This window comes from Rattus norvegicus, chromosome 5 (assembly GCF_021556685.1).
Source record: "Rattus norvegicus strain SHRSP/BbbUtx chromosome 5, alternate assembly SHRSP_T2T, whole genome shotgun sequence".
Classification (NCBI taxonomy): Eukaryota; Metazoa; Chordata; class Mammalia; order Rodentia; family Muridae; genus Rattus; species Rattus norvegicus.
The window spans coordinates 63,697,194-63,723,161 of NC_141538.1; the positions used below are offsets into that span (position 1 = coordinate 63,697,194).

At 42.2% G+C, this 25,968-nt stretch overlaps 1 protein-coding gene across 3 annotated transcripts in view; it reads right to left on the minus strand.

Annotated features, from left to right (window-relative positions):
- The window catches only part of Rnf38 (ring finger protein 38), a 108,728-nt gene that overhangs the window by 60,196 nt on the left and 22,564 nt on the right, over window positions 1–25,968 (minus strand). For all 3 annotated transcript variants that reach the window (NM_134467.2, XM_087660264.1, XM_087660262.1), the window contains 1 exon segment: window positions 1,300–1,370. In NM_134467.2, coding sequence (NP_604462.2) covers window positions 1,300–1,370 — 71 coding nt within the window.

The following is a 25,968-nucleotide window of genomic DNA, read 5'->3' on the forward strand; positions in this document are numbered from 1 at the left end:
CAAAGTAAGGAAAAAGAAGGCATGGGTTGATCTGACAGCTGTCATTCATGGAAGGAGTGAAAAACTAAGTTTAATTTCATCCAGATCAGAGCCACATATTCAAAACACATCCAGACCTAGGGAATCTACTGGAAGGGAACACTAGAAAGAACCCCAAGGCAAGTTTCTCAGGTTTTCCCCCTTTATTTTTGATATTAAAAAGGTCTTACACAGCCCAGATTGATTAAAACTTGCTATGAAGTAGTAGAGAAGCCCTTGAGTCCTCCTGTTGCTACCTCCTAAACACTAGGATTACAGAGAACTACCATGCCAAGCTAAAAGCAGGTTTTGTTAGAGATGAAAAGAACACAAGCAAAAACAACACAATGGCCAGGCATGGTGGCTCACTCTTTTAACCTTAGAATTTGGGAAGCAGGGGCCGGCTGGTGTCTGAGTTCAAGGCCACGCCTGGTCTTATACAGCAAGTTCCATGCTATGGCTGCATAGTGAGACGGTGCCTAAAACGAAAACAAAAACCAACCCACAACGAAACAAATCCACCATTAATTTGGACACGATTTAAGAATGAAACAACTGGACTGGAGAGAGGGCTCAGTGGATTAAGAACACTGACTGCTCTTCCAGAGGTCCTGAGTTCAAATCCCAGCAACCATATGGTGGCTCACAACCATCTGTAATGGAATCTGATGCCCTCTTCTGGTGTGTCTGAGGACAGCTACTATACACACACACACACACACACACACACACACACACACACACACACACACACACATATACATATATATATATAATAAATCTTAAAAAAATAGAAACAACTCAGGCCCAAAGTACATGTACATGTACACATGTACACACGTGTATACACACACACACACTCCATCACATTTATAAAAAGAAAATGATGACAGTACAATAACCAAACCGTAAGAGTGAAACAAATATATGGAGCGTCGGGGTTATTCCCAACTAGAAACACATGAATTGCTTGACTGCTGAGAGAACACATGTTCATATGTAAAGATAAGTCTTACGTCCAGACTGTGCAGAGAAAGAGGAAGGACAGAGATACAAACGGGGACTTAGGCAGAAGCCTAGGTCACCTCTTCTGAGCCTGAGCTGCAGGTTTCTGGAGCAGTCCAACAGAAACCAGTTAAGACACCCTGCCTTGTATTATGCACATCAACATTATACCCTCAAGTCACCCAGTGGCTTGGTCCAGAGTTACACAGGTGATTCCAGCAGTACAGTAAGGGTGGCATGCATTTTCACGGTGGCAGACATCAACAAGGACCTCACCTTGTCACTGTCATCATGACAAATGTGGTCGTGATGGATGGACTGGCACTGAAAAGAAGCACCAACACTACCTACGAGAAAAAGGAAGGAGAGTTAAGCAGCAGTAATCCCTTGCAGCAAACCGCTTCCACAATTAAAGAGACTCACGTAACGTCCATTCTCCCATCTAATCCTCAGACACGCTCCTGAAGCAGTAGCAAGATTATTTGTGGATTTTCAAAAGTTACATGTGCACGCACACGCATGCATGGGGGTCAGAAAACAATCTACAGGAACTGGTTCTCCTTCTAACGTGTGACACCTAGGGACAGCTCAGGCTGTCAGGCAATCTGTGGGTCCTAATCGGACCTCTCCACACACGAAAAACAGACAGATTCACAGCCAGCAGCAAACAGTGCAAGGGCACATTTGAAACTGAAGGCTGGTTATTCAGACCTGACTCACCTCTCTGAGGCACAGCAAATAGCCTACTTTCCAAGTAAGACCCCCTAAGTAAACACATCCTCCAGGAAGGCAAGGTCTCACTAACAAAGAATAATTCCATTCCTGCTCAGGGTACACATACTCTGAGGCTGACCCTATAAATTCAACATAAAATACAGTTCACCCGGGTTTGATGGTGCATGCACTTTGGAGGCTGAAGCAGGAAGATCAAGAGTTCAAAGACAAAGGACTGTCTTTGAGACAGTAAGTTCCTTTTAAAAATCTACATCGAATAAGACTGCAAGTATTGTTAGGCATGGTGGCAGACACCTTTAATCCCAGCAACAGAGGCAGAGGCAGACAGCTCTGTGCATTTGAGGCCAGTTTGGTCTACAGAGTGGGTTCCAGACCAGCTGAGTTATCTCATCAGGTCCTGTCTCAAAACCAAACCAAACCATAAAGACATCAAATATTTTTATTACTTTAAACACAACATAAATGGAACAAATCATTGCTGTGGGGTTTATTTGGGACAGTCTTTCTCTGTGTGATTCCAAAGCTCACCCTCTCTGCCTCCAGACTGAGCTGACTATAGGCGTGTACCATTATGCAAGTTCTAATCACCTGAGTTTTCCTACAGTGTTTGGTTCCTATTTCACACCACACACAAAATGATAATTAAAAGTTCCATATAATTAAAATAAAAATAAAGCCAGATGTGGTGGCACAGCCTTTAATCCCAGCATTAATAGCTCCTGGTGAGACTCTATCTAAGGGGGGAGGAGGGGGAAGGGAAAAGGAAAGAGGAAAAAAGAAACAAATTTTAGGGAGAAACTGTAGAGTTTTTGTTGTTGGTTTTAATATATAATCCCAAAGAAGAAAAAAAATGTAAAGGCAAGAAGATTACCACAAGTATGAGTTCAATCTTGTCTAAACATGGAATTCTGGGAGTTGGGGGGTATAGTGTGTGTGGGTGTGTGGGTGTGGGTGTGTGCACGCACATCGCACATGCATACATGTGCATGGGTGTGGGGGTGTGCTCCACTATAGCTGGTATAAACACAAAGCCATAAATAAAAAATAGGCTTATATAAAGTGACTATGGTAGTACATGCCTATAGCCCTAGCACTTAGGAAGTAGGGGCAAGATTAGGAGTTCAAGGCCAGATTACGCTATATGAGGACCCTGCCTCAAAAGGAGGGGTTGGCACATATTCTCTCATTGACTAAAGAATAACAAAAGCCATTTTCCTTAACTTTAGGAATATGACTTTCGGAAAAACCATTAAGCAGACCCAGAAGGCATGCCAACTATACTTGCCAACTATTTTTCTGACAGAAATTTACCTAAGTAATAAATTGTATTAGGAGAGAAATACAGTAAATACTAGGCAGCCACAACTCTGAGCTTGCCTCCCCTAATCCTCCTGGTGGAAGATCCTGCTTTGGTATTCGTCCCAGTGCTGGGGACTGAACCAAGGGCCTAACGCATACAGGCAAGTCTTCTGTCACCGAGCTGTATCCTAGCTAGACTGTCCCTAGACTTTTGAAAACTACATTTCTTCGTTATATAGTCATCTTGTTCATTTATTAAAAAATAATTTCTACAAACTCAAACTGTGAGAGGCAAGAATGCTCAGTAGGTAGCATGCTTGTTGTACAAGCCTGAATTCCCAGAACATACGTAGAAGCTGGGCAGAGTAGCAGCACAGGTATCTGGGATTCATTCCACTGTGGCACTTCGAGGAGAGGGGCAGAGAGAAGAATCTCCAGAAGCTTGTGGGTCAGCTAGCCTGGCTTATAAAGGTAGAGAGACGCTGTCTCAAACCAGGAGGAAAGGTAAAGACAGACACCCAGGCGCTCTTCTCTTGCTTTCAGACACATGCCCAACATCACCCCCATACACACACGAATTAACATGAGAGACAATTTTTTTTTCTTTTTTTTTCGGAGCTGGGGACCGAACCCAGGGCCACTGAGCTAAATCCCCAACCCCGAGACAAAATTATTATTTTTTTTTTTTGGTTCTTTTTTTCGGAGCTGGGGACCGAACCCAGGGCCTTGCGCTTCCTAGGTAAGCGCTCTACCACTGAGCTAAATCCCCAGCCCCGACAAAATTATTTTTAAAAAGTACTTTTAAACTACAAAAAGCAAAAATACCTTAACAGATTTACCCGCTAACTTTTCAGATGCACAAGAGCTTCCTAATCTACACAGTGCAGCAATCACTCCACTTGTTTTATATGCTATTGGTTATACATTTAGAAGACAGCATTGTATAAAACAGTTGGGTGTGGTGGCTTACACCTTTAATCCCAGTACTTCTGAGACAGAATCAGACAGAGCTCCTTGACTTCAAGACCAACATGGTCTATACATTAAGCTCCAGGGCAGCCAGACTACACAGTGAGATGCTACCTCAAAAGTAAAATAAAATAAGAAAACAATCTTACTTGTAAGAATAAAAATAAGTAAAATTGGGCTGGTGAGGTAGTTCAGTAGTAAAGATACTTGCTGTCTGAAAATCTTGAGTCAGGCACCCACACAATGGAAGGAGAGGAAGGACTCCAGCAAGCTATCCTCTGACCCCACATGCACCAACACCCTCACACACCCCCACACACCAGATAAATAAATGTAGATAGATGCTATTAAGTCATATTCCTATAACTAGCTTCGTATTAACACAGCATGTTGGAGACTGTTGGGCTGGCAAAGGGAACTGTAAGAACTGACAGGAATACACGCCAAGTCTTTTCAAAAGAAAATCAAACAGACAACAGTTCACTCTCACATGAAGCTCATGTACTTGACCTATTTGTTCCCATTAGTCACCCAGCAGAAAGATCGAATGTGGCTGGAAGCTCCTTGTGGAGCACTGTGTATTGACTGTGGTTGGGGCCATAATGCAACCCTGGCTCCACCAGTCCTGGAGAAAATGAAAACCCCGTACCAGTGACCTAAGACATCTCCTCTAAAGGAGAATAGTAAGGTATATGGAACCAGGCCCAGGCAGCATCTGAACTGTAGTAGTCAGGAGGGTAAGACAGGAGTATGGAAGTTAGAGGTGGGGCTGGGCAGGTGGGACTGTAGGCAAAAGTCACTCAGGCATGAGGAGCTGAATTAAAATCCCCAGCACCCACATAAAACCAGATATGGAACACTAGCATCTGTAATCCCAGCACTCCCAGAAGCTCCTAGGCTAGCTGGCCTGATGTATCAGGAGGAAAAAGAAAGAGCCTATTTAAAGGTGGCAGGCAAGGACTGAACCTGAGATTGTACTATGAACTCCATAGACATCCATGCCTACAATCATAAACATACACACTGACACAAAGTTAAAGGCCAGCCTGGGCTACATAGCTTACAATATTAATATAAACAAGAATGAACAAACAAGTCGGATATGGGAATACATACATGCCTATGGTCCTAACTACTCCAAATGTTGAGGAAGAGGATCACTCGAGCCCAGAAGCTTGTGGCCACCCTGGCCAAGTTAGTAAGACCCTATCTCTGTAAAATGAAATGAAATTAGGGCTGAGGCTATAGCTAAGTGTTAAAGTATTTGCCTAGCATGTGTGAGGCCATGTTTTGGATCCACAGCACTGAAAAAAAACGAGCAAGCAAATAGACATTTACATGCAAAATAAGTAAAAACAAATCTGGACATGTCAAAAATACTAGGGCTAGAGAGATGGCTCAGCGGTTAAGAGCACCCGACTACTCTTCCAGAGGTCCTGAGTTCAATTCCCGGCAACCACATGGTGGCTCACAACCATCTGTAAAGAGCTCCGATGCCCTCTTCTGGTGTGTCTGAAGACAGTTACAGTGTACTTATATATAATAAATGAATAAATCTTTAAAAAAAATACTAACTCATTGCTGATGGATGAATAGTCCATGAGGGCCGGGAGAAGGCTCAGTGGGTAAATATCTGGGTAAAGATCTCGGTACACAAACAAAGATCCGAGTTCAGATCCAGCATCCACATAAAAGCATGCAAAGTAACACACATCCACGACCCTAGCACTGAGTAACAGAAACTGATGGACTCTGGGAGTCTGGGTAGCAGAAATGCTGAGCTCCTGGGCAAAGACTCTGTCTCAAAAAATGAAGTGGGTAGAGAATAATTAAGAAGATACCCAACATCGCTCTCTGGCCTCCAAACACTGGTATGGGCAACGAAACACACACACACACACACACACACACATACACACATACACACACACACACACACACACACACTCTACTATTTGGCGAAAGCATGCACCATGTGGAGGCCACAGCAGGATTCCAGGCATCTTCCTCTATCACCCCCCACATTATTGCCTTAAATCTGGGTCTGTTGTTGAACCAGAAGTCAATTTCTGCTACTCTGGCTGCCACAAAAATCTCAGGAGCCATTTACCTCTGCCGCACCATGCTGGGGTTACAGACCCATGAAGCCATACCTGATTCTTTATATAGGTGCTAAGGATTCAAACATAGGCACTCATACCTATAGGGCAAGCATTCTTAACCCTCTCAGCAATCTTCCAAGTCCCTAAACACTAATTTTAAAAAGAATATTCTACAGAGGAGTCTACATGTTTCACATAATTATCAAAGGAGTCAAGGGCACAAAATCCCATTTAGCGATCAAAAGACATTATCCGTCATGTTCCTAGAGACTGCTGAGTGTAAAACCTAATGGTCAGTTAATTCTGAACACTGATCTTTCTTGACCTACTGGTAGTGTCCAGTTGATACAGCTCTCCTCATCAAAATGTTTTTCTTCATGTCGTCACAGTAAAAAAAGGTCATATGGCACCTCTCGCCAACCTTATGAGGAACTATCTAACTTTTTTCAAAATCACTGTATCATGTTACAATCCCAGCAAAACACAGAAGTATTTTCAGTTGTTCTTGGAGTAAAGCCCACTCTTGGGAGTCCTACCGAACTGCAGGCTAGGGAGTGCTGTGTAATCATAGGAAAACTCTATACATCCTATGCCTCTCTCACTGGAAAACTACAGTAATATCGTCAGCTTATATGGAAGTCATAGAGCACTCCAGAGAGTTCAGATTAAACAAATGAAAAGGGTAGTAACACATGCATGGTACATATAATACAACATACCTACAAAAGGTATGTTGCCTGTAACACAGGTTGTTAACCAAGTTTGCATGAGGTAAGAATTTAGCACTGTCTAGCACAGATGGTCAAACTGTTCCTCTGGGGTCTGGGGTGCCAGTGCTCATACCCGTGTACATGTAAACCATGTATGTGGCCTATTATCCCATTCCGCCTCTTCCCAATGAGACAGGGACTGTCATTAAACTTGGAGCCAGCACACATGAAGCTTTTTAATGGGAGATTTTTTTCCCCAAGGATTTGAAATTGGACCTTCATGTTTACATAGCAAGTGTTCCTACTCACTAAATCATCTCCCAGCCCCAAGTTGTTACCCCCGAATCAACAGAAAAGTTAACAGTACCAACCTCCTTTCTCTACATCTCCCAAAACTGTCACAGTTGTTGCAGGGAAACACTGGTATCAACAGAAGAAATGGTTGAACAGAATTCTATGTCTCCCTATGGACTATTTAGAGCTCTTCTGAAAACTACTCATGTGGAAAAACACCAAAATATACTAGTTACTTAAAAAAACAAAAATGCAAACTTCAAAAGAATCAGTATACTAACTTCTTATTTATAAAAACGATCAAACTGGGTTTGCTTTTAATCTTAGTACCTGGGAGGCAGAGGCAGGAGGATCTCTATGAGTTTGCTCCAGGATAGCCAAGACTACATAGTGAGACCCTGTCTCAGGGGGAAAAAAATCATAAAAATTAAAAATAGACACAAACTATCCACAGCATCCTTGAAAGGGATGATGGGACAGCGACATGTCTTTGCATTACTTTCCTCTTCCGTAAGGCTAAGCTCGACTCGTGGAATTACCAAAGGATGAGGGGCTTTCTTAGAGGGGCAAGCTTGGTGACAGGGAACTGTCCTGGAAGTTGGGGCCAGCTGGCTTGGCATAGGCAACAGTAAAACAACCAAAAGGTGAGGACAGATGCTCAGGGTTGTCCTCCACACCCACGCCATGGCACAACCACAACCAAAACCAGAGGAACAGAGAGACAGAGACAGAGAGATAACAAAAGATTATTACTCACATAATTAAAGTGAAATTATATAACCCTAAGTACTAATTACATAATTACATTTATGTAACCTTAGATACTGATTTAACCTTCCGGTAAATACCTCTGACAGCCTTGAGAAGCCCACGGCAGGTCATTTTGATTCTGGCAGCCATAGTGACTAGATAAGAAGGGAGCACAGCGGGGCTGGGGATTTAGCTCAGTGGTAGAGCGCTTACTTAGGAAGCGCAAGGCCCTGGGTTAAAAAAAGAACCAAAAAAAAAAAGAAGGGAGCACAGCTCCCAGAGGGCGAAAGTAGCAGAAGAGAAGAGTGAAGAAAGGCATGGCGCTCTGACGATACTCGCCTCTATGCAGGGACCTGACTGCACAGGGATGTGGGCAAGGCTGGGTGGGAAAGTATGCCCTTCTCTGTGTTGTCAGACATGACTGTGGTTATACAATGATCTCTGTTCAACCCGGAAGATACCTATTGTGACCTCAACTAAGTACAGCATAGCCAGTCTTCTTATGAGAATCAGCGGGTACATCTCGGGCATTTTACCTGTTCAAGTATTCTTTTTTTCAGTATTGATTACCTCACCTCAAATTAATTGCCAACCTCTCAGCCTCATCTCATGCTATTTCATTAGATACTTCCTCAGTCACACAACTACACAGCTCTAGAACTAGAGACTTGACCAAAGGCCCAGGTGTGGTGGCACAGGCTTTGATCACAGCCCGTAGGAGGCACAGGAGGTAGGGGAAATTTTTTAAAGTTACGTGTATGCATGTTTGTCTATGTGTATGTATGCCATATGTGTGGGCACCCTCTAAGTCCAGAAGAAGGTGTTCCATCCCCTGTAGATACAAGTAGCTAGATGAGACCTGATGAGGGTGCTAGAACAGAACTCTGGTCCTCTGGAAGAACAGCAAGCATTCCTAACTACTGAGCCATTTTTCTATTTAAAATACTGTTTTGAGACAGGATATCGCTATGTAGCCCTAGCTGGGCTGGAACTTGCTATACAGACCAAAATACATAGAGATCTACCTAGAGGAAGGAGTTTGAGGCTGCCCTGATTTACATACCAAGTTCTAACCAGTCAGCTACATAGCAAGATCCTATCTAAAAAGAAAAAGAAAAAAAATCAAAACAAAACAACAAAAGGAGACTGTGACCCTAACCTGAAACTTAGTATCATTTCATACTGTGACCCTAAAAACTACTTGTGTCTGGTGAGATGGCTTAGTGGGTGGATTCAGACACTAGCCACCAAGCTGACAACCGAAGGTCCAGCCCCAGAACCCACGGTAGAAAAACAAACTGCAAACTGTCCTCTCACCTCTAGACAAGCACTGTGGTGTCCCCACCAAAACAACGAATGCAAAATCACAATCAATTTTAAATAATGAGGACTGGAGATGGGTGAGAAGTTAACATTCGCTGTTCTTCCAAAAGATGCCAGTTCAGTTCCCAGCACACGCGCCTGTGCTCCGGCGAGTCTTATGTTCTGTGGTCTCTGTGGGTATGTGCACACACAAGGCACACACTCATACAGACATGCACACACTCATAAATAAAAATGTCTTTAAAAGAACCAGTTTTCTTTCTCTTCATAGCCATTTCTGGAGGTTACTGATTCAGCCATTATCATCCCAGGACCCCAAAAATCCCTTTATAAAAACAATCGCTTAAGATTTCCTACACTCGGGTTGGGGATTTAGCTCAGTGGTAGGGCACTTGCCTAGCAAGCGCAAGGCCCTGGGTTCGGTCCTCAGCTCTGGAAAAAGAAAAAAAAAAAAAAGATTTCCTACACTCAGGTGGGAATATAGCTCGGTTATAAAGTCTGTGTGCATCATACATAAGGTCATGGGTCAATTCCAAACACTTACAGAAGAAAAAAGCAAAGAATGAGACACTCCGGGCAGAACACGCAGGGCCTCACTAGGGCTCACAATCCACAGGCTGGGGCTGGGATCTGGCAGTGGCAGAGCATGTGCCCAGCATGTACAAGGGCCCGGGTGTGGCTCCTAGCACCAGGACAGACCAGATCACTATAGTAAACAGCATGTTACATCATGATGTTTCCATTCTAAAATGTCAGAAGATGCAAACTTAAATCAGCAATAAATCGTGCAAATCAGAAGCAAAGAAAGGGAGGAAAAGACATACAGAATAAAGTTAATCATAAAATGCTTTGCGGGGAAAACGTAAACATGGTTGAGAAACTGAATACAGTTAAGTAGCTAACACAATCAAAACCAGAAAAAGATGGTGTTAGCAGGACTCTAGGACACATCCACTCTGTGAGTAGATAGCAGAGGAGAAGAATCAAGTTTTTGTTTTGTTTTGTTTGGGGGGGGGGGGTAGGTTTCTCTGTGTAGGAAGGAACTTGATTTATAGACCTGACTGACCTTGAACTGATCACAGAGACCTGTTCACCTCTGCTTCCAGATGCTGAAAATAAAAGTATGAAGAATCAAGTACTAAACATGTAGGGTGGTTTTTTTGTTTTGTTTTGTTTTTTAATTATTAACAGCTGGTCAATGATGGCACATTCCTTTAATCCCAGCACCTGGAATGCAGAGGCAGGTGGATCTGAGTCTGAGGCCAGCCTGATCTACAGAGCATGACAGCTAGGGCTACACAGAGAAACCAAGTCTCAAAAAACAAAACAAAGGCTGGAGAGACGGCTCATCGGTTTAGAGCACTGACTGCTCTTCCAGAGGTCCTGAGTTCAATTCCCAGCAATTCCCAGATGGTGGCTCACAACCATCTATAATGGAATCTGATGCCCTCTTCTGGTGTGTCTGAAGACAGCTACAGTGCACTCATATACATAAAATAAATAAATCTTTAAAAAAATTATAACAGAATATTTCTCAACATTGAAAAGAGAGGTGCCAATTCAGGTATGATTTGTTTTAGGACACCAAGAAACATAGCTGAAAAGCATTGTCCCTTGTTACAGTTAGAATGCTAAACACTCAGAACAAAGACAGTGGACAGCAACAAGAAACACATGTACCTTATAAGGCAGACCCGGCATGCTAACAGCAGATTATTCAACTGAAATATTAAAGGCCACAGGGGGTTCTGACTGGGCTGCCAGTCCAGACCATTATATCCAGCAAAGCTGTCTGTCTGCTGTAGCTAAAAGAGAAATAAAAACTTTCCATGATAAAAATAGGCTAAAGGAATGCATGACACCAAGCCAGCCACAGAAAATACTTACAGCAATCTTTTCGGACTGAACACAAAAACAAATCCATCCACAAGTCCACAGGAAAGAATAAACCACACAGGGCTTATGGACGGGAAACCGGGAAAGGGAATAACATTTGAAATATAGATTAAAAATATCCAATAAAAAAAGAAAAAAGAATAAACCACACTAGGATGACAGTTAAGCAAGAAAAAGAAGAAAAAAAAACCACTACCAAGTCAACAAATCCCAGACATGATGCTCACTTTTCAACAATAACCCAACCAAGAGACAGGGGTCCCACATCACTGGGCTCTCCGGTACCTGCAATCACATGCACAAAGCTACACATAGGCATAGGCAGACACGGTTCAAAATAAAAGTAAATCTTTGAGGGGGAAAAAGGGGGCAAAGACTAGCAGATTATATCAAAAATAGAAAACATATCCAAATTAAATGAACTGTAGATTTAACAGACATCTATAGGCCATTCCATACAAACTCTGCAGAATACACAGCAGCCCATTTTCCCCAAAATAGACCGCGTATTTCGAGACAAAGCAAGCCTCAACAAATATAAGAACAATTCCTTGCAGCCTATCTAATCACAACGCAGCAAGAGAACCCCTAGAAAACACACAACCTCATGAAGATTAAACCCATTCCTGAATAGCAAATGGATCCTTGAATAAATAAAAAAAAGGAAATGAAAAAAATCTCCTTCAATCAAATAGAAATAAAAACAACAGAATACCAAAACCTACAGGATATAGTGATGAGAGTAGTCCTAAGAGGAAAGTTCATAGTGCAATCTCTAAAAGCTAACTTTAAGAAGCCAGCGAAGTAAGCATGTGCCTTTAATACCAACAGAGTCAGATCTCTGTGAGTTCAAGGCCAGCCTGGTCTACAAAGTGAGCTCAGGACAGCCAGGGCTACACAGAGAAACCCTGTCTCAAAACAACAATAGCAACAAGCAAATAAACAAACAAACAAACAAACAGACAGAAAGAGTCAGAGAAAGCTCAAGTAAATAATGATTACAGCTTAGAGCCCTCAAAACAGAAAATTAAGTCAAATCCCAAGTCAATAGATAAAAAGAAATCAAGATCAGGGCAGAAATTAAATGGGAACAAAGATAACACAAAGAATCAATGAAATGAAGTTGGTTCTTCAGAAATTATGATTGACAAACCCTTAGCCAGTCTAATCGAAAGGCAAAGATTAATATAATTAAAGATAAAAGGAGAGCCTCTACAAAGATACCAACAAAATTCAGAAAATCATTAGATTTTATCTTGAAAATGGATATCATAAATACAAAACTAAATCCAAATAAAAAAATAAAAAATAACCCCAAACCTATTGGTTAACTCTTTTTTTTGCTTACTTGTTTGTTTTTGAGACAGCATCTCTCTATTCAGCCCTGGCTATCCTGAAGCTCTCTTGTAGCCCAGGGAGACCTTGAACTCAGGGCTAAATATGATGGCACAACCTTTAATCCCAGCAGAGGCAAGCAGATCTCTGAGTTCAAGGCCAGCCTGGTCTACAGAGTGAGTTTCCGGATAGCCAACACTACACAGAGAAATCCTGTCTCAAAAAAGCAAAACAAAACAAACAAACAAACAATGACAAAAAAAAAAACAAAACAAAAAACAAAAAACCTCCATAACTGAATCAGTCTACAAGCACTTGTAACTAGTTAATAATGGATATTGGGAGGGAAATGTTTTTTTCCACAGCACCATTAATAAGCAAACTTGTCATGAGAGAAGCTAGTGCAGATTAGGAATGCCAACAGACAAAGATATTTCACTGAACACAGAGTAAGGCAAGTTAAGAAAAAGTTTACTAATGTGTTAAAATCTCCCAGAAATTTGACTTTTTATGCCACTAATTTTTAGTGAAGAAAAATGTATGATTTGTGTGTTAATTTTCAAATAGAAATATTAATGAAGCACTGGAAATTATGTGTATGTGCATGCATGCATTTGCACAAATGTACACACACACACACACACACACACACACACACACACACACACACTGCATTGTGAACGTGTTGGTCAGAGGGTAACCTGGAGTCAGTTTTCTCTATCCACCACATGGTCCTGGGAATTGAAGTCAGTCTTCTCACTCAGTGGCAGGTGCCCTGACCCAATGAGCTGCTTCAAGCCCTTGAAAATGATTTTTAAGCATCTGTTAGATGTGGAATAATAATATATTCCATTGGCATACACTGCGCTACAGCTTAGGAACATGTGTGGTTGTCAAGGCTACTTGCTCCTGGTCAGAAACACGACCAAACACTCAAGGATGCAAAGAGCATTCCCTTTGGTGTAGGTAGTCTGAATGAGTACTTTATGTTATTGGAAATTTTCTTTGATGAATTTAGCATTGACATGCCAAGAATATTTAGTTGCATAGGCATATGTGCAGGCAAAATACCTATACACAGAAAATAATGAAATGGAATATATGTTTTAAGTAATATGGAAGAGAAGAAAAAGGCAACACAGAGGAATGGCTGCTGCTGCTGCTAAAACTACACATGACTGAAAACTTTAGAAAATGTTTACAGGACTGGAGAGATGGCTCAGCGGTTAAGAGCACCGACTGCTCTTCCAGAGGTCCTGAGTTCAAGTCCCAGCAACCACATGGTGGCTCACAGGCATCTGTAATGGGATCCGATGTCCTCTTCTGGTGTCTGAAGACAGCTACAGTGTACTTACATATAATAAATAAATCTTTAAAAAGAAAAAGAAAATGTTTACAAAGGATCCGAGGTTTCTCAGCTAATGAAGTTCTCCAGACTTACCACTGTCCTAGGGGTTCTAACACCGCCATGCTGTATTTACGGTAGTTCTGTTAGGTATAATTGTGAAAGTGTAACTTAAAGTTGGTCTGTTTTCTTCCCTGGACAGTAGGTGTGACAGACAGGGTACTGCTAAGAACTGTTGTTACTAAGGACTATTTACACTGTGCAATCTGTTCATGTGTTTATACGCTGTCATACATGTCCCTGATTTTAAACTGTGATACCCTATAACATCAACTTTACCATTTAACCACTGAAAGTGATAATACGGGATTGTCATGTTCATGTGTGTGAACAGCTGCTTTTTCCAAAGCATTTTCATTATCCCAGACCAAAAAAAAAAAATCTGTATCAGTCAATAACTTCTCACCATGAACTTTTTAGAAAATCATAAAGCTTCGAATGACTTTTTTAACTTTCAAGTTATGATATGCTGCCACCGGGTGGCAAGAGAGTGTCATGGCTGCCCACAGCTGGTATGGAAGGAAGGCAAAAAACTAACTTACCATTGCTAAAAATTAGAAAAGTAGCAGCATCTATATGATGAAACGTTTTTAAAAGTTTTATTTATTCATTTAATGTATGAGTACACTGTAGCTGTCTTCAGACACACCAGAAGAGGGCATCAGATCCCATTACAGATGGTTGTGAGCCACCATGTGGTTGCTGGGAATTGAACTCAGGACCTCTGGGAGAGCAGTTGGTGCTCTTAACCGCTGAGCCCATAATGAAACTTTTTTTTTCTTTTCTCTTTTTCGGAGCTGGGGACCGAACCCAGGGCCTCGAGCTTGCTAGGCAAGCGCTCTACCACTGAGTTAAATCCCCAGCCCCATGAAACTTTTTTAAGGCCATTATTTTTATACTTATTTATGTGAGGATGTGAGATCCCCTGGAGCAGGAGTTACTAAGAGTTGTGAGCTGCCATGTGGGTGTGGGAATTGAACCCTGGTCCTCTGGAGGAGCAGCCGGTGCTCTCAACAATCTTTCCAGCACAGATAAGGAAACTTTTAGTTCCCCTCAACTTAAGGAGCATACTGACAAGTTGAAGAATGGATCAGCAGTAGAGTTACTATTTACTATGTGGTTCAGTCCCAAGGAGTATCATAGAAAATAGACATTTAAAGACATAACTAGGGGTTGGGGATTTGGCTCAGTGGTAGAGCACTTGCCTCGCAACCGCAAGGCCCTGGGTTCGATCCCCAGCTCCGAAAAAAAAAAAAAGACTAATAACTAAACTCATACAAACTTTAAGTAAATAAAGTTAGGGAAAATGTTTAAAGTAAAGAAATCTGGTGGTGGTAACACATACCTTTAGTTTGAGCACTCAGGAGAAAGAGGCAGGTTTATCTGAGTCTAGTCTACAAAAACAGAGTTCTAGAAACAACCAGGAGTACACAAAGAAATCCTGTCAAAATAAACTAGGAAAAGATAAGGACTCTAAACTAGTGATCATGTCACTGACTTAATAATCATCACTTTACCTTGCAGTTTCAAAATTAAAAGTTTAAATCTGATACCAAATAACCCTCAATTTTTGGGGGACAGTAACTGGGGACTGAGTTTAGAACTTATGTTTACTTAGCAAATCACCTACCACCGAGGCCTTTCATCTTTGCTTTTTATTTGTTTGTTTGCTTTAGGGTAAAGATGCTGGGTGGCTGGCCTTGAACTTGAACTTCCTGCTTCTTCTTTCCCAAACGCTGAGGTTATAGGTACACACCACCATTCCTATGTTTTGTTTTGTTTAAGACAGGTTATCGCTATGTAGCCCACACTTGCCTCAAATTCAAGATCCTCCTGACTCAGCCTCCTGAAAGCTGAAATAACAAATATGTCCAATTCCAAATTATTTTTTAGCAAGAAAATTACTTATCTAGATCCATTTCATGACAAAGATCTTTGGGTTTAAATTCATACATTAGCACACCTGAGTCCAAACAACCTAAGAGCTGTGACAGAAAGAGCAATGCTGGAGGAGACAGTGCCTTTCGTAGAATTCTACCCCAGAACTGTAGTAACAAACACAGCATGCATGCGACACACAGACAAACCACACAATGAAAGCTATCTGGATTCTCAACAAAAGGGACAAAAACATACACTGCAGAAAAGACAGTCTTTTCCACAAACAGTTCTGGAAAAACTAGATGCGAAGAAAACTGAAATCAGATTCCTATCTCTCACTCTACATAAAAATCGATCAAAATGATCAAAGGCAGGAAAACATTTCAGAATGGAGGCACAGACAATGATTTTCTGGATACAACTTCAATGGCTCAGGAAATATTAACAGGAATTGACAAATGAGGACTGCAACAAATTAAGCAGCTCAATGCAACAAAGCCAACAATCAAGAAGGCTGGAGAGATGACTCAGTGGTTAAGAGCACTGACTGCTCTTCCAGAGGTCCCGAGTTCAAATCCCAGCAACCACATGGTGGCTCACAACGATCTGTAATGGGATCAGATGTTCTCTTCTGGGGTGTCTGAAGACAGTGACAGTGTATTCATATTTATAAAGCAAATAAACAAATTTTTTAAAAAAGAAAAAAAGGAAACAAGAGTGAGCAGACAGACTGCAGCCTGAGAGAAAACACTCACCAACTACCATTCATCCATAAGGTCATTAACACAAAATACACGAGGAACTCAAAAACTCTGGTTCAAAAGAACAAATAATATAAGAAATAAATAAAACAGAAACTTCTCAAAAGAAACACAAATAAATAGTCCTTAGCTGGGCACAGCTTAAAAAATCCCAGCACTCAGGAAGTAGAGGCAGGCAAGTGTATATCTGTGAGTTCTAGACTAGCCTGGTCTACAAAGTGAGTTCCAGGACAGCCAAGGCTACACAGAGAAACCCTGTGTCTTGACATAGGTAGGGAGGTTAGGTATGTAGGTAGCTAGGTTGGTGGGTAGGTGGGTGGGTAGGTAGGTATATAAGTAGGTAGGTTGGTAGGTAGATAGGTAGGTAGACAGACAAACAATCAGTTCATAAAAGCAAGAAAAATGTTCAACATCTTTAGTCATGGGGAAATTTCAAACTAAAACTATGCTGAAAGTTGGAGACATAGCTAAATCGGTAGTGCACTTGCCTAGTTGTACAAAGCCCTGTGTTTGAACCCCAGCATATAAACTAGGGCACAGTGATAAATGCTTGTAATAGCAGCACTATGACAGTAGAGGCAAGAGGATAAGGACAGACAGATATAGATGAGATCCTGTCTCAAAACCTTCATTGAAAGCAGGACATGGTAGCACAAATCTAGAATTCAACCCTGGGGAAACTGGAAGATTAAAAGTTCAAAGCCAACCTAGACTATCACTAGATCCTGCTTCATCTAACAAACAAACAACCTCAAAACAATGACACTCGGCGCTGGGGATAATTCCAACTCATTCTAATCACAATGGCTAGTCTAAAGAATGTAAGACGAGCCAAATTGGTAGCTCCCGCCTATAAACCCAGCATTTGGAAGACGGGGCATAATTACTCCACAAGTTCAAGACTAGCCTGGGTTATGAAGTGTTATATGCTGATTTATGCCTATAATCTTTGCAACTGGGAAACTAAAGACTGCTTCAAGTTCAAGGATATCATGGACTACAGAGTTAAGACCATCCCTAAAAGCCATATGGGTGAAGAGATAGCCAGTTTGTAAAGTGCTTGCTGTAAAAGTATAAAGACCAAGTTTGATTCCCAGACCCCATGTAAAAACTGAGATATGATGGCTAACACTTGTCCTAATTAATACTGGGGAGGCAAAGAAAAGCAGATCATGCTTAGGGTCAGGCATGGTAACTTACACCTGTAATCTCGGCACTTGGCAAATTGTGGCAGAAGTGATTAAGGAGAGTTCCGTGCCAGCAGTAGAGTTAGCTAGCCAGCCAGCCACACAGACACACACAGATACACACCACACACACAGTCCTAATCATACAGTTTGGGAATGGAGGGAATTGAAGATTATATTAGCAAGATAAGACATAAGACAACACCAGAGAAACATTCTCTCTCATATGTGAAACAAAGAGTGTGTGTGTATGAGAGAGAGAGAGAGAGAGAGAGAGAGAGAGAGAGAGAGAGAGAGAGAGATATAAAGGACATGAAAGTAGGAACTACCTGGAACTGGAAAAGGAGATGAACTAGAGGGTAGATAGGCTCAAAGTATATGAAAACACCTTGTAGAATAATAAAAAAAAAAGCCTGGAGATGTAGCTTAGTGGTACAATACCTGCCTAACGTGTAAGGCCTTAGATTCAATCCCTAGTACTATAAAAATTAACATACCTATAAACTTATAAACCTAAAAACTGGGCTGGGAAGATGGTTCACTGCTCAAGCACAAAGGCCTGAATCTAAACTCCAGAACCAACATAGAGTCAGGACAGCAGTGCGTGTCTGTAATCCCAGCAGTCCTACAGCAAGGCAGGGCCTACCTACACTGGCCTACAAGCTGGCATGAACTTCTCCATAATCCTTCTGCCTCGATTTACCAAGCAAGAGCCGAGATTACAGGTGTAAGTGACCATGCCTGACCCTAAGCATTATTAATACTTAAAATCTTACTGAGGTGTAAGTGGCACATCATAAAATTCACCCTGTTGAGAACACTCATAGTAATACACTGCTCGCAGCTCTTTCCTAAGAGTATTTACCCCAAGAAGAAATCCCACACCCCATTAGCAGTCATCCAACCTCTTCATCTTCTCCAGCAGCTCTGGATGAAGCAGCAGATCATTTCTGCCACAGTGGATTTGCCTATGTAAGATATCTTATATAAGGAAAACATAGGAGAGAGGAAGGGGGATTTTTACCTAGTTTCTTTCCAAGTTTTGAAATTCATCCATGCTGTGACATGCACCAAGAACTTCATTTTGTTTTCTAAGTAAGACTCCATGGCATAGACATACCATACCTTATGTGCCCAGTCATAGTTAATAGGCATTTGGGATATCCGCACATCTAGGCTATTTGAATAATGAATGATCTGCAAACATCTGTTTTTACAAAAATTATACTTTTAGTTTTCTTGTGTCCACACCCAGAAGAGGAATTCCTGGGTAGGGGAATGGGACATCATCATTAGACAACTTCCTGCTGATTAGGAGCATCGAGTTCCTTGGAGCAAAATTTGAGCTTCACCATCAGGATATCGAATTTCTTGTTGTTTCTTCTTTGCACATGACTACTCAACAAACTGCGACACATTGTGACAAACAGCGACAAACAGCAACCCACAACCTACAACCCACACTGCCTCACTGGGCCTAGCATTTATACACCCTAACTCCCAAAGTCACACAGGAACTGACACTGTCTCCAGCTGGAAAATCATACTAGAGCACGAGGCAAATCACAGTCTGCTGCTGTGGACTATCAGAAGCTGGGCTATCTCACACCAGGGATTAAAACAAAAGCATGTCCTTATGACACTTCTGTGTTTTTTTAAAGAAATTCCTAAACTGACAGAACAGAAGTCAGAGGAGAACTCTGCAGACTTAGTTCTCTCCTTCCAACTTTACGTGAATTCCGGGTGTCAAACTCAGGTCTACCTCATCAGGAGGCAGTGCGAGCCTTTATGGAGCCATCTCACCAGCCAGCAAGTATTTTTACATTTTAGTACATTTGACTTAGTTTGTGTATGTGTGTGGTTGTGTATAGATATGCACGCCATGGCATGTAAGTGCAGGTTAGAGGTCGACTTGAGACCTGGGGTTGAACTTCGGTCTTCAAGCTCGGCAGCAGGTATCTTTACCCTTTGAGCCATTCTCCTTGGGCACTTTTTCTAATCTACCATCTGTACAATTACAGACATGCTATCTTAAGTCCTGTAACTACACATCGGATTTTCTTTCTTTTTGTCTTGTTTTCCAAGACATGGTTTCTTTTCTGAGTAGCCTGGCTATCCTGGAACTTCTGTCAGTTTTGGGGTTTTGGTTTCTTTAAAAAACACAGAAGTGTCATAAGGACATGCTTTTGTTTTAATCCCTGGTGTGAGATATGGGGCCGCTTCTGATAGTCCACAGCAGCAGACTGGATGTAGACAAGGTTGGACTAAAAACCAGAGATCCACCTGCCTCTGCCTCCTGACGGTTGGGATTAAAGGTGTGCACCACCACCACTCAGCTACACATGAGATGGTCAAGGCTGCATATCATGATTTTTGTCAACTTGAAACAACTTGGGAAGAGAATCTCAATAAGGGACTGGGTAAACAGACTGATCTGTGAGAAAATGTCTGTGGGGATTCTCTAGACTAAGTTCACTGAAGTGGAAATATGTGCCTACTATAGATAGCACTATTCCCTAGAGCAGAGAATCTTGAAGCTGTGAGGAAAGTAAGAGGATAATGAAGATGCGTGCATTCTGCTCGCTTTTGACAGTGGATGTGATGTGACCAGCTTCTTAACTTCCTGCCGCCTCTACTTCTACAGGGATGGCCTCTAACCTGGAATTGTGAGTCTGACAAACTTAGATTGCATTATCAAAATTGTTTGTTGGTTTAAAGATTTATTTATTTATTTTATGTACATGATACACTGTAGCCGTCTTCAGAATCACTAGAAGAAAACACTGGATCCCATCACTGTGGTTGCTGGAATTTGAACTCAGGACCTCTGGAAGAGCAGCAGTGAGTGCTCTTAACCGCTGAGCCATCTCTCCATTTTGTTTTTTCTTTGTTTTGTTTTGTTTTTTTAAATCATGGAAACAGGAAAGGACACTAGGATTTGTATTTAAGTTGGTAAGCAAAGTGTGTTATTGTCATTGGACAGCTACAAATGTGAACAAAGTCAGGCGCTGGAGAAATGGCTCTGTGTTTAAGAGTATATATTGCTTTCCCAGGTACTGCTCCTCCAAAAAGAGAAAGAGGAAACATGAAGTCTAGGGGTACAGACCAGTGGTAGAGCACAGCCTAGTAAGCAAAAGCACTGGGCTCAACACTCAGAACCACAAGGAGGGAGGAAAGGGGGAAGTGGGGAAAGGAGGAGGGCAGTAAGAAGGGGAGGCGTGGGAAGGTGGGTAAGAGCTCAAAGATGAGCAAGAGCTAAAGTCTCAAATCAGAGAAAGAAAGAAACTGAAAAAACACTGGACAAGTTCAAACATAATGGGTGGGGGGTGGCTTCAACAGGAAGAAATAGAAAAACGCAAGCCAGCTTTGTGTCTCTCTAGGGTCCTGGCTGACCTGGGTCCTATCATCCTTCCTCGTTTTCAGAGCTGCACTCCCAGGTGTACGGCAGCAAAGCTGTGGTTTTATGTTCTCGGTGTGCCATGTGGGGACGTCTGAAGACAATTTGCTGGCAGTCAGTTCTCTCCTTTTACCATGTGGGTCCCACATATCAAACAAGCCATCAGGTTTAGGGACAAGAACAATTACCCACTTGTTGGTTTACAAGGTTTGGAGGTGGAATGAAAAGGACTTAAACCAGAAGGTGGTGCATGTCTTTAATCTCAGCACTCCGGAGGCAGAGGCAGGAGGATCTCTGTGAGTTTGAAGCCAGCCTGGTCTACAGAGCTAGTTTCAGAACAGCAGGGCTACCTACACACACACACACACACACACACACACACACACACACACACACACACACACGGAGATGGGGGTGGGGGTGGGGAGGGGAATGGGGGAGGGAGAGAGAGGGGGGAGGGGAAAGAAGGACTTGGAGAATGATGTGGTAGAGAGATATACAAGAAAACTGCAGTTGCCACATGATTCCCAGATTTCCCAGCTTAAGCAACTGAGTGTCACTGATGAAAAACACTAGGAAGTAGGTAGTCTGCCTGGATAATGATAGTGTGGGGCATATAAAGTATGAACTTCTTGTAAAGAACAAATCTGAGAATTCTCATCATGTAAGTGGTATTTATATTCCCTGGCAACAAATGCTGTCATCTAGAAAAAGAACATAGAAGAGATGAGGGCACAGGCTCAAGTCCTAAGGATGAAGAGGAGACGGTGAAGAGACCCACTAAAAAGTTCATACAAGCTGGGCAGTGGTGGTGCACAGTTTTAGTTTCAGCACTCTGGGGGGAAGGGGGAAGATTAGATCTCTGTGAGTTCAAGGCCAGCCTGGTCTACAGAAAGAGTGCCAAGTCAGCCAGGACTACACAGAGAAACCCTATCTCAAAAACAAAACCAAAAACAGATAAATGATAGTTAGATAGACATATAATATATACATTAATAGATAAGCTCACAAGTAAATACAAAAAAGAAAAACAGAAGAACTTAAAGTCTTGGGTACATAGTAAGTTTCAGATCAGTTTGGGTACACAAAAGCCTGTCTCAAAACTGCATTTCGATGGTACAACAAACATAGTTCTAACACTGGAGAGACTGAGACAAGAGGATCTTGAGTTCAATGCCAGTCTAGGTTACAGAGCAAGATACTGTCTCCAAGAACAAAAGAGTGTCAGTTACAGAAGCTAAGAGACTGGAATCCCTGGGAAGGTAAAATCTGTCCAGAGACCCAGTGAGAAGTGGCCTGGTGCCCCTCAGTTGGTACGTCACTCGCTGATGACAGAACAACTTCAGAAGGAGAGAAAGGATCGAGCTGAAGGGGCTGAAGGCGGCTAACTTCCCCAGCAGCCAAGTTTTTCCCCAACATTAGTCAGGAAGCGGGTAAACAATTCCACCTCGATCCGCTCTTCCAATCCTCCTCGTGCTCCAGACCCTGCACTCCAATCCAGCTAGCTAGGCAAGAACCACGCTCCACACCCCCACCCCCAGCAGCACTATCCCAGCCCATCAGAACCAGGCAATGTGCTAATGCTCTGGGCCTGGGTAGCTCTTCCAACCACATAACCACGCTCCCCTTCGAATCACCAAGAAACACATGAAGACTCAGACTCTGCAAGAGGCCTTTCTCTGTTCTTCAGAAGGTAACCATACAAAAATGGTATCTTGTAATACCAACAAGTTATGAGAAAATAACGCTCTCGATTATGTCACTGAAATAAAATCTTTTTGTTTGTTTAGACAGGGTCTCGCTATGCACCCATGGCTATTCTGGAACTCAATATGAAGACCAGGCTGGCCTCAAATTCAGGCATTCACCTGCCTGATTCCTGAATGCTAAGATTCAAGTAAAGCACCACAGACCTGGCTGAAATAGAAATCTCAGTCATGGCTTAGAGATCTTGTTTGCATTGGATTATGTGCCATACAGATCATCTCTTCAAGTAACCTATAGTACAGACTCTGTGGGAACTAGATCCAGGCAACCTACCAAATGGACTAATTTGCACTGACTGTATCTTAAGAAAGTCGGGGTGGGGGGAGGTGCACCTTTAATCCCAGCACTGGAAGGCAGAGGCAGGCGCATCTCTGACTCTAAGGCTAGCCTGGTCTAAAGAACCAGTTCCAGGGCAGTTAGGGCTACAGGGCAGTTAGAGAAACCCTGTCACCGAAAATAAGAGGGGAGGAGGGGGAGGAGGCGGGCGCATAAACAGACAGAGACAGGAAATATCAAAACAAGTTAAAATACATTTAAATCCAACCACTTGTAAGTCTGGCTACATAATGGCATGAGGCATTTAAAAAAGTCATCTTCAAAAAAACACGGAACATAAAAAAACAAGATAAATAAAAATTCCAAATGATATTTACAAAAATAAAGACAGTAGAGAAATACAGAGGCACTAAAACACTTGTCTTGAAGTTTTAAGGAATAAAGATACTACTTTTAACTCTGTTCCTGACAATGAGGAAGCCTCCATCTAAGTGAACCAATAATGCAGGCAGGACCCTCACCACCATCAGTCACTAAATACAAAAGAAAACAAGACCTACCACGTGTACTCACTGAAACAGAGCAACACATGTTAACACAGATGAGGAAATAGGAGATTCATGTGCTGCTGCAGGAAGTACATAAAGATACAGATATGTTGGAAGAGTGTGGGAGCCCCTCGGGGTTAAACATAATTACCTTTGACCCAGTAACTTTGCTCCAAGGCAGATTTATAGGCACAGTAGAAAATGAGACATACACTCATATAAACCTTCCCTTATTCAGGAGAGTCCAGTGGTTGAGACATTTACATCCATTCCTTAATGCTGTCTGGATAAAATGTGATCTATTCATACAATGAATATTGTTTGGCCATAAATAAAAGGAATAAAGCACTGTCATTGTTCATAAAGGTGCATATTTTTTTCTAACTCCTTTACATAAAGTCTAGAACAGGCAAATCTAAGGACAGCCTAGGACTGCACATAAGTGACCGCTGCTGGGTAAGGGCTGTCTTTGGGAGTGAAAATGTGTTCTAATTTAGATAGGAGTGAGAGATACTCTATGAGAGTGAACTGTGTCGTGTGGGAATATGGAGCTCAATGTAAAGAGTACTGTTTGTAGTTTTGGTGTTTTGTTTTGTTTTTGTTTTTGTGAGGCAGAGCCTTGCTCTGCATACCCAGAACCCAAGATCCAGCCAAGGTGTTAGATGTTTGTTTGAAGGGAGTGAGAGGGTGGGCACTATGGCAGCTCCTGAGGTACTTGTAATCCTCCACTTGCTTACTTGCTCGGTTACACATTGTGGTGACTACTGAGCTGCAAACTTGCAAAATGTCAATGTTTCTAAGTGTGTATTACCCATGCGACCAAATGGAACATTTAAGAACCAGACAGATAACTAGACTAATGAGAAAAGTTAATGTATATATGTAGGCCTAGACTCAGTGGCATGGTTCATATTTAGCATACAAAAATCTCTGAACAAATCCTCAGCACAAACAAATACAATCCCAGCCCACTTTCTGTGAACTTGCATATGCATAGAATTTACAAAGCAGTACTACAGGAATAAGTCACACAGCCGTTCTCACTGATCTCCACAGAACTCAAATACAATGCCTTTTGTTTTCCCAGTTACAAATGTATACATTTTTCATAATATTTATTTTTGTAACCAAAGGCAATGAGTGCATTCCTTTTGCCTGTTGCCTATCTATTTTGAGACAGGATTTCTCTACATAGCCCTAACCACACTAAAACTCACTCTGTAGACCTGCCTACCCTCAAACTCACTTGCCTCTGCCTCCCAAGTGTGGGGATTAAAGGGGCGCACCACCACAGCCAGTTAAGAATAAATTCTTTAAAGACAAACTGACTTATGTGAGCTCAAGTGAGCCTGAGTACCTTGCTTTGGGGTGGGAAAGTACATGCTACAACACACATTTGACAGTGGGTAAAGTTTTGCCCACACACCTACAAGAACCCAAGTTCAATCCCCAGGATCCACAGAAATCCTACTAGTTGTCCTCTGAGCTCCACACATTGTGTGGAGTGTTTGTACACATGCACACACCATGCAGACAAATAAATAAAGACAATAATAAACCAGTACACAGGGCTGGGAGAGTCCATGATGGAGTGGACTGCTTGCTTGTCACACTGGCTCTGAACTGACTGAAAGGTGGGGATAAAAAGCAAGAACAAGTAAGCAAACAAAAGGAAAGTGTTGCACAGGAGGCTTGGGGTAGAGAAGCGGATGCGCTAGTACAGTGCTTGTGTAGCATGCATGAAACTGGGCTTGATACCCAGTACCAACAAAACCAACGTGGCAAAACATGTAACTTCAGCACTTGGAAGGTGAAGGCAATAGTGTCAGAATCTCAAGGTCACCTTCAGCTGTTTATGGAGTTTAAGGCAGCCTGGGATACATAGGACCCTGTCCCGGATGGATGGATGGATGGATGGATGGATGGATGGATGGATGGATGGACATACGGATGGACGAAGAGCCAGACAGAGTCCCACCCTGTGGCTCTTCTGCAGAAGTTATCACCTTTGAGCCAGGGACAATGGCTCACACCTGTAATCCCAGCACTGAAAAGTCAGAGGCAGAAAAACTGACATGAGTTCAAGTCTAGCCTAGGCTACACAGTGAGAGCAGTCCAGCCTGGACTACAGTATAAGACCTGGTCTGAACCCTCTCCCCAAAATAAGAACTCATCTTTGTTCTTGACCATTTGATAGAGTGTTACTGACCCTTTCCAAGGTAGAGAGCTATAATATCCCATGATGAAATACAAACAAGTGTAGGTGTTATTCTTATTTACATCTATTTTTGTTTTGTGCTCCAAGGCCTT